This window comes from Caenorhabditis briggsae (assembly GCF_000004555.2).
Source record: "Caenorhabditis briggsae complete genome, chrX, whole genome shotgun sequence".
Taxonomy (NCBI): domain Eukaryota; kingdom Metazoa; phylum Nematoda; class Chromadorea; order Rhabditida; family Rhabditidae; genus Caenorhabditis; species Caenorhabditis briggsae.
Window position 1 is genome coordinate 10,577,735 of NC_013491.2, and position 9,416 is coordinate 10,587,150.

Below are 9,416 nucleotides of genomic sequence, written 5' to 3' on the forward strand. Positions count from 1 at the left end.
ACATTTTCCCTTGTTTTTGGGTTCGTGGGCTCGAGAAGGATTAGGGGAAGTTTAGCGAACTTTTCCTGCTTTCTTCTGTGAGTTTTTGAATTTTTCCAGTTCTCAAAGTTCAGCCTTTTTTCAAAAATAAATTTTTCTTTTATTCTTGCATTTCTTCTTCTTTTTTTTCTCTTGTCTCACTAAAAAATTCTGAATTCTCACACTTCTTATCTTATTTTTTTTCCTTATCAGAATTGCGCAATCTATATCATACCAGGAAAATCAAGTCCCTCGCTTTTTCTCACCTCCTCCTTTTCAACAATTTTTTCGGAAACATCTTTCTTTGAACCATCTGTCTTTTTGGGTGTGTGTGTGTGGCTTTTCCAACAAAAATGAGGGAGGGAAAAAATCTGGATTTTTGTGATGATGTGATGGAAAAAAAAGAAGGGGAGGAGGCTGTGGCGCAACATCAAGTTTCAGGAGTCAGATCTTTTGACCGTGTTTATTCGTGATGGTGCTTCTCATTCTGCTTCATCTCTCTCATCCCTCCTGGTCTTCTTCCAGTGTTGCACTAACACCACATCCCACCCCTCGGATACCGTAGCCGGTTTGACGTGTATGTTGCCTTACTCCTTTGGTCGGTTACGACAATGAGGATGACCAACAAAAAAAAAAGAGAAAAACTGCCAAAGTGATCCCGTTTGGAGGGAGGGATGGTCATTAGGCAATTCGACAATAGAATGAGACGCCATATCGAGATCCTCTCATCAGATATTTTTTGCCGCTTCTTGTCCTCCTCCTATCCTTTTTGCCGCTCATCCGGAGAAAGGAACCGCAGACATTTAGTGTAGTTCGGTACTGTCGCTCTTCATCTTCTCTCTCTCTCTCTCTCTCTCTGTGTTTCAAAAACTTTCAATTGAAATCTCGAAAATCTCATGGGAATCTTGGACCGGGAGAAATGAAATAAAGTTGAATGGAATCTATTAACATACTTGTTCCTCTCTCTCTCTTCACTTTCACCCGCCCACTTGCAGATTTTCTGTAGGAAGAGGAAGAAGTGAAATTGAAATTGCCAATTGTTTCTTTAAGATCGTTTTCTCTCTTCTCACATTACCCATCCATCTTTCCCCATCTCTCTTTTTTATTCCTTCCACAATTTTTTTCTCCGTCCCATTTAACAATTTCCCCTTTCTGGAAGAAGCTTCCGCGTGCCGAGCATTCTGGTCTTTTTTATGACCTATCGAAGCTCGAGCTTTTCTCTTTTTTTTCGCTTTTCAATTTTTTTTCTTCTCACTTCTTTTAGTCAACGCATTAATTTTCAGGATACTGGTGGTCAGGAAGAGCAGTATCCGATGTGGCTATCCGGTGTACTTCTCCTGATATGCCACTATCAGGTGGTCTTTGCCTTGAAGACCATCAAGACAAACGAGATTTCGATGCCATCGCTCGGTCATAAAGAGGTGATAAACGATATTTTGAGGAAAAACGTGATTTTTGAACTGTTTAGGAAGTTGCAACATTCCATCGGCTTCAAACCAAGGATAGCCTTCCGCCGAGATTCCGATCGGCAAGATTTGAACGGTTGAGGGGTTGGTCTATAAAACTACTATAAAAAGTTATTCGGTCTAGACATCATCAGCGGTCTGCAATTTACCGGTTATCTATGCCAGGATTTTTTCTTGAGGAATTCTCAATTATTATGGAAACTCATCCTTTTCGCAGCTGAGAAAAATTGAACAAAAATAACTGTTTCCCAATAAAATGCCTCGTACAGTCACCAAACAATTTGACTTCCAGGTGCTCCGGATCCGATCAAACCAGTTTTCGTCAACCCAGCATCGCTTGAGTCCGAAGAGCCATTGAACCCAACTCCACCGGCTCCAATCGAAGTGGTCCCATCGTCAGAATCATTTACCGAAATTCCATCAGACTTTGTTCAGACATCTGAGACTCCATCGCCACTCAGTTTCACAGAATTCAATATCGAGTCACTTCCGATTTTTAAAGATACTGATGAACCGGCAAATGCTTTTGGAGTCCCCACTACTCAATTGATACTGACAACTTCTGAGAAGCCGTCGCCGACTACAGACACAACGGTTTCAGAGCCAGCAATAACTGAGGCTTCAACTGAGCCAGAAACTCCAGAACCTTCCACTTTTGAACCAATTCCAACTGAACTAGTCGTGACCCCATCTGAAATCCCCTCCCCACCACCATCCTCTACTGAGCAAACATCTGATGTTTCTCGAGGAACACCTGCCGTTCACGAGTACGCACAGGAGAGAGTCTTCCCAACAATGGTTTCAGTCAAACCGTCGATTGCTTCTATTGAAGTGTTTCCAAGTCACCAAATCGAAGTAGCATCCACCAATGCAGTGGAAGAGACTCTCCCAACCACCTCTACCAAGGCACCAAGAAAGCGTCGTCATAGAGTAAGCAGTTTTCATTCAGAGTATTGAATGATGATTTTTTTGATTTTCAGCGAAAACATCGCAAGTTGCGTAAAGTCACAAAAGCAACAGAGGCTCCGACAGAGGCTCCAACAGAAGTCACAACTGTCAACGAAATCGTAACCGAACCGTCTACTGAGACATCCTCAGAGGCATCAACGACGCCCTCCACAACCACACCTCCGCCAACACACCCAAATACGTTCCCCACAAGTGGCTCTACTGTAGCAAAAATTGGAGAATCCTATCTTGGAGGCTGGAATGAAGATGAAGGAGTCCTTGTCACCACCTCTGGGCCTTCTCTCGGATCTGCTATCAACCAATTCTCTGAAATTCCAGCATCGATTTCTATTGATGATGACAAAGCAATCAAGGAATATTATGAAAAGTATTATGCTGAGTGGTACCAGTGAGTTTCAGAAAACAGAGTTGTATAGACGTGTTTTTGTCTAGGCAGTTATTACTAGACAGATATCATTCTGTTATTATGTTTTTGTTGCTTCTCGTTATCTTTTTTATCATTACAGACAACACAATCAAGCGATCAACACTCCAGGAGGGATTCCAACGACATCTGCGGCAGTTCCCTCTCGTGAAATAAAAATAGAACTGGCTAAGCCAACCTCGTCTCCATCATTCGTCGCCCCACAACCAACCGTGAGTCATTTGTCTCTTTTCAAGATTTTTTTGTGTCCCTATTTGAACATCACATCACTGTCAAACATCAGTTATTATCTCTGTGTGCCCGTGAAGCCATTAAATATTTTTCAAGCCAAAATTTTTTATAGGCTTACCCATCCACGGCTGAACCGACAAAGGAGCAATTGGACAAGGTGTGCGATTATGTGGCCAAGATCTCAAAGTCGTTTGGAATCAAGGACCTTGTTGGTTTTGCTAAAAACAACTGCGCGTTTGTTAAGAGCTTCCACCCAACGGTATAATAATTTGAAAAGGAATCAAGACGGAAAATAACTTTTCTTCATTTTTCAGGCCACCTGTGAGCAAATCCAACATCTCATGAGCTACTGTGTAACTGGGATATATGTGCAACAATAGATGATCTCTCCTCCTTCACTGTGTAATATTTCATTCTTCGATGCCATCTTTTGATCTGTTTTCGATGTGCAAAGTCATCATTTCCCTGACATTCTGTTCCTGTCCTACCATCCCCCCAATTGACTTCCCATGACTTTTAATAAATCTTGGAACTGTTTGATGACTGGTAACATTTCAATTACCTATCGCTGCCACACCCTCCTCAACACGTCGTCACATTAACACTGAAAAAAAGTCAAGAGAGAGGTTTTCGTCATTTTTCAGAGCCGCTCCCTCTCTTCTCCACTTCGCTCTTCACACCGAGAAAAAAAGTGATAATACAATTTGATGGCTATGACTATCATAATAAACGAAACGATAAACGTGCACATACAAGCTAGCGCTGAAAGAGGTGGAAAAGATAGGGAGGTAGGGAATTGGTTGGCAAACCCATTAAAGGCGAGCCGGCCCTTGAAAGGTAGAGAATCAGACAGAAGTGCCAGCGGCACGAGCGATAAGAGAAAGACACGACTTTGCACTACGCCTGCTCCCCTCTCTCGAAATGTGCACAACTAATTATTGCCTGGCTATTTTTGTACTAGTCGGTAAGATCTTATCCATCTTTTTTTATAGCCCAGTTCAATCCCAACCTAGGTCTCTTTTTTTTTGTTTGGAAAAATTCCGTGTGCATCAAAACTTTGACTTTTTACTGTAATTTCTACTTAATTTCTAACTGAACCCGCTTGGCAAAAACGGCATCTTGTTAACTTTTGAATACTGTACTGTTCATATTGCTCACTCCGAGCTCTTCTTTCGTGTTCCATTTTGCTCCGAACCTATAGTATCTCTTCAAAAACGAACGGCTCCAGAAAATGTCATTTAAGACATTTCATTCATTTGCACTAACCGGATTGATTATCCTTATCAACCTCCACCCGAATTTGATAAGCCTCTTGTTTCTACGTGTTTCATCGTGGTGACGCTTTCAAACGATTATGACTAACTATATGACTTGGAAATGATCTGAGAACTTAATAATAGTGGAACACGTTTTTGAATTTTTAATGTTGCATCCGAGTGCAGTAGCAGATGGCAAAAGATCTTTATCAGAAAAAAGTTGGAGCAGAATGAAAGGAAAATAGAATTTTAAAAAAATGTTCAGAACTCAGAAGATCAGTTGTACCCAAAGAATTCCCAGATCTGCCGATATCCAAAAGAAATCTCTAATTCCAGGTGTGGTTGCCGCTCAGGACCCGCGACTCACGGCGTGCAATGGCGGCAACAGTCTCAACACATGCCAATCGCAGTTCAACACTAAAATGGGCTTCGACCGTAATAAAAAATCCAACTCGCGTACACATTCCTACGATAACGTTTCTTTATAGAATCACTCGGCGTTACCAAATACCAAGACTTGAGAAGTGCCATTGAGAAGTCGTTCGCTGACTACCAAGCTTTGGGACTTTTGAACATTTGCGAGGCATACAAGGAGTACCAGCAGTGCTAGTAAAGACTTTTGTAAATGAGAGAGTGCAAAACAATTTTTGTGAATTTTCAGTACAGATGGTCAATTCTTCGCATGCGCTCAAAATCCGTTCGGTCTCCTCACAGCTACTAAGTGAGTTTCGCTTCTTTATTAACGATTTTCTAATTGTATTAATTTCCAGCAACGGCGGAGTCCAATTCACTCAAGACCAGGCCAATGGATACGTCAAGATCTGGAACCAACTTGATTTCGTTTGCGGAGCCGGTTTCTCTAGTAAGAACTCATCGCAAACTTTTAAAAGAACATTTTCCTTTTTCAGTCTTCGCCAACGCTGAAGATTGTGGATCCGCCGTTTTCAACAATCAAACCGCCGCCATGAGACAATGCGACAATGACTTCAATGTGAAAGCCGCTGCCGATCCAAATGAGGCTTGCGCGTGAGCATTACACCTATACAGAATATGAAAATCTAAAAAATTCAGATACGTTGAAATCGCCGCCAACTGCTACTTCCAATTGTTCTGGAACGCATGCAAGAAGCCAGAGGTTGCTTACTGGGGATGCAACTACGAGCGTACCGGTACCAACCTTCTCTACCCACAGTGCTCTCAAATTTTCTGCACATGTGAGTGAAATTTTTTTTTTTTTTTTGAAAAAATATAAAATTTGAAAATTTTCAGTCCACGAACGCGTCATCTAATCATCTTGTTTCAACAGTGCATATCGTAATGTTTTGGTTGAAAATGTTTTGTTCATTAATTCATTTTTCTTATTGGGAATAAACGTTTGTAATTTTTGTTAAGGAAGAATTGTTAGATGATTTTTTATAATTGCTTGAAATGCATATTATATTTTTGTACTTTTTATTTGTATGCATATTTTTGATTTTTGAATATAATTTTCAGATATGTGGCGAGACCAGTCTTTGTCACTTCTGGTCCTCATCATTGGATTCTCCGGTAAGCCACCCAAAAATTTATAGTCCTCCTAAAATTAGACCCACGGACCATTACAGTTTGTAGGTGTACTATCCGGAGGTCTGGACTGCGACTCCACAGTCTACATGGAGTGCCAAGCCGATCTCAACAAAGCCTTGAGCATTGCCGACCCACAACCATGGTTCGATCCTGAGAATTTCAGAAAGGAGGCAAGTTTTCGAAATGCAATCATGCTTATCATTGATAGCAATGATAACTAGAAAATGAGGTGATATGACGATTATTGAAGAGTGCGTGTAGTGAATGTGTGTGTAGGAAACATCAAATTAGAACATAATAAGTTTAAAGCCAATAGGTTTAAAAGGTTTAAAAATGTCATCATGATTTGAAAAAGATCAAAACACATACATTTCCAGGTTGAGACATACTACCAGAACCAAGGAGAAACTGGAATCCGCAAAGTTTGCAAGTAATATTTTCTGAAACTTAATAAAAAACAAAAAATCTTTTACAGAGCTTTTCGCGAATTCAAGGTCTGCATGGGAGATCAATATGCCAACTGTATGTCCCCGGTCCACTTTGTTTCGGTCTCAGCCAATCCATTCAACGCTTATCAATTTGTTGGTCTGTTCAACCAAATGCACTTCGTCTGTGGAGCTGGATTGCAAAGTGAATTTTTTATTACCATTGATTTCTTCAGTACACAACTAAACATTCACACACCTTTCTGTTGAAATACGAGAATGTGTCTGAACTTTTTGAGTCAAAATAGTATGATGATAAGAAAACGAAACCAATGTTTCAGCATACCTCTCAAATGAGGGATGCATGTCTCAAACTTGGAAGGGAGACAGTGGACAAACGCTTAGGCAATGCAGACTCGACTATGAAGTTACTAGTGATGTGGATGCGACTCAAGCTTGCACGTGAGAAACAAATATTTTTTGATATTTCAAAAAAAAAACGATTTAGATTGGCCAACAAGTACTTGATTTGTTTCGAGACCCAGTTCAAAAACAACTGCGGTGACAAATCGAATGACTCCCAATTCTGGGCTTGCGAATATTCTCGTGTCAATATTTTCACCCGATTCCCGCAATGTGCTGCTAGATGCGTCTGTTAGTTTGACCAGATCTACTTCAATTTATTGATTTGCTGAATTTTCAGTGCCATACAGTGGAGGAATAATCGGATGAGAGAGGCTGTGTGAAACCAAAAAAATGATGTCAGAATCGAAACAAATTATATTATAATAATTGTCATTCTAAACTGTGTATTATCATTTTTGATAAGAATAAACTATTATTCCTGATTTTTATTGGATGACTGGGTGTGTGACAATTGAAAAAGGTTATGATATAGATGTATCAATTTTGAAAAAAGATAAAAAGTGCGAAACAAGAATTGGCCTAAGTTCAGGAAAAGTTTTAAAAACATTTTGCGGCAATACAGCTGGAAAAAAAGTTGAAAGTGCCTCACTGGAAATTTGAAAATTTCTTTTTATTTGGGAGAGTTTTTAACATGGAATGACTCCCAAGTGTTGCCCTCAAAAAAAAATCGAGACGTATATGGTTGGAAAGAGCGTAAAAAGTTAATTTAGAATCCAAATAAAATAGTTGTTTAAAAAAAATTTCGGGTAGTTGTGGCCCAAAAAGTACCAAAAAATGGCTATACTTTCAAAAAATCATAACTTTCCCAGTTTGAGCCCGATTGTGGAGATTTGTAAGATATCGTTCGTTTCCATACTTTCCAAAGTTTGAGAAAAGGTTGTTATAAATGTTGTGACAGGAACGCTATTTACCCACAGATGGATGACTGAATGTTTTTCAGAGTGGTTCTGAGACAGTTCAGCATCGATGTCAAATACTTTACTCCTTTTTATGGTTTTCAACTTTTCCAATGATGTAGAGTACCGGATCTGGGAAATCGTATTCAGACTTTTCCGAGGAAAGTTGTCAACTTTTAAGTCTGAAAAAGGAATCTAGAATTTTCTAAATTGTCCGAAATCATCGGAGTATATTTAACGAAATGTGAGCTTCAATTTTGCAATTGGTAACTTTTTTTAAATCCGAAAAATTAAGATAGAACATTTCAAAGTGGCGTAATTCTTATTTATTCGATAACTTTGGCACTTGCGGCTCTTTTTTTTTTAATTACAAACGACACTATTTGTTGGAATGGAAATTATACTAATAAATAATTTTCGTCCGTACTGTATCTAGTACTGTAAATGCCAACTCAAACTTCTTCCGGCTCTTCAAGTTATTGCAATGAATTTCTGTTTTTAGCCTTTTCTAATGCAATAATCAATGACAGTTAAGCGTGCAGAATTATTGGTAATCCCCCGTGAACTGATAAGAAATTTCATTTCTTAATCCCATTGAAGAAACATTTTGCCGGCTTTCCCCGTTCCACGACATGAAGTTCCTAGCATTGATTGTCGTGTTGGCAAGTAAGTTAGACTTGGATTTTTAAAAAATTGTAAAAATCAATTTTGTTATTGTTCAGTTTCTTTAAACGTGGTCACTGCTTGCACCCCGTCAACAAATGGAATGTGCAACCCAGATCTGCTCCAATGTTGTGGACTGCAATTGAAATCCGATTTGGGTCTCTCTAATTGTTATGGTAAAAATCATCATATTCATTTCATAAAAATTTAGTAATTCAGGCATTCTTGCATTCGAACCCGAATGTCACCGACAAGAAATTGAGAATATGTACATCAATGGTATCAGTGGCTTGATGAAAGTTTGCGAGTAATATTTCATCATCTTCCATTTCAAAATCAAATTTCAACTTCAGCTCTTTCAATAAGTATTACGAATGCCTTGGATCTGCAAGACGAGATTGCACCAGCATCAGTTATCATGTCAAGGCCGGACTTCGACTACCGTAACTTTCTTTCAGAGAACCTATCAAGAGAATATGAAATTTACAGTGACGCTGTGAAAGTTGTTTCTATGTACAAGCAGTTTGGATTTGCATGTGGTGCTGGATTCGAAGGATTCGCTAACAACGATGCTTGCATGTCACAGATCTTCGCTACCAAACAAACTCAGATCAACAGTTGTCGCGCCAAATTTGCCAATAACATCTTGGCAGATTACAAAAATCATTGCATGTAATATTCTAATTTCTTGAAGATCAATAACGGTTTCTGAAAATTAAGGTACTTTGAACAATACACCGGATGTTTCAACGCACTGTTTGATCACAGCTCCTGCAACGCTGAGAGTACTTGGTGGGGGTGTGAATACGCAAGACAATCCGGAAGAGTTGTATTACACGACTGCAACTTGCAATGCTCCAGTAAGTTTTATCCAAAAAGTTGCTTTTTTGAAATATTTTTATTCAGCATTGTGATTGAAGTGTGTTCCAATTCGGCATTCTCAAAAAATGTTATGATCCAAAATGTATCCCATTTGTTAATAAATTTAATGACACATTGAAGTTTCAAACACAATAATCGCACGAACACAATAATCACGAAAAAAATGGAGCAGCGGTTTCCAATGTTTTATATAC

The 9,416-nt window shown here is 39.2% G+C and overlaps 3 protein-coding genes across 3 annotated transcripts in view; all 3 read left to right on the top strand.

The window, feature by feature from the left end:
- Positions 1–1,331: 1,331 nt before the first annotated feature.
- Positions 1,332–3,488, top strand: CBG14643 (the record flags this gene model as incomplete). Its single annotated transcript, XM_045239709.1, has 7 exons — positions 1,332–1,439; positions 1,487–1,568; positions 1,777–2,414; positions 2,465–2,841; positions 2,960–3,089; positions 3,221–3,367; positions 3,423–3,488. The coding sequence occupies 7 exons, from the start codon at positions 1,332–1,334 to the stop codon at positions 3,486–3,488; spliced, it is 1,548 nt and encodes a 515-aa protein (XP_045095473.1).
- A 1,133-nt stretch (positions 3,489–4,621) lies between these two features.
- CBG14644 lies at positions 4,622–7,014 on the top strand (the record flags this gene model as incomplete). Its single annotated transcript, XM_002644617.1, has 11 exons — positions 4,622–4,799; positions 4,853–4,973; positions 5,026–5,085; positions 5,135–5,226; positions 5,273–5,390; positions 5,436–5,578; positions 5,859–5,912; positions 5,976–6,072; positions 6,308–6,360; positions 6,697–6,817; positions 6,864–7,014. The coding sequence occupies 11 exons, from the start codon at positions 4,622–4,624 to the stop codon at positions 7,012–7,014; spliced, it is 1,188 nt and encodes a 395-aa protein (XP_002644663.1).
- Positions 7,015–8,309: 1,295 nt separating this feature from the next.
- The window catches only part of CBG14645, a gene marked incomplete at both ends in the record, with an annotated part of 13,737 nt that continues 12,630 nt past the window's right edge, over positions 8,310–9,416 (top strand). Inside the window, 6 exons of the mRNA XM_002644618.1 lie at positions 8,310–8,343; positions 8,400–8,516; positions 8,560–8,647; positions 8,694–8,783; positions 8,830–8,957; positions 9,061–9,200. Of these exons, the coding sequence (XP_002644664.1) occupies positions 8,310–8,343; positions 8,400–8,516; positions 8,560–8,647; positions 8,694–8,783; positions 8,830–8,957; positions 9,061–9,200 (597 nt within the window). The remainder of the gene's footprint in view (positions 8,344–8,399; positions 8,517–8,559; positions 8,648–8,693; positions 8,784–8,829; positions 8,958–9,060; positions 9,201–9,416) is intronic.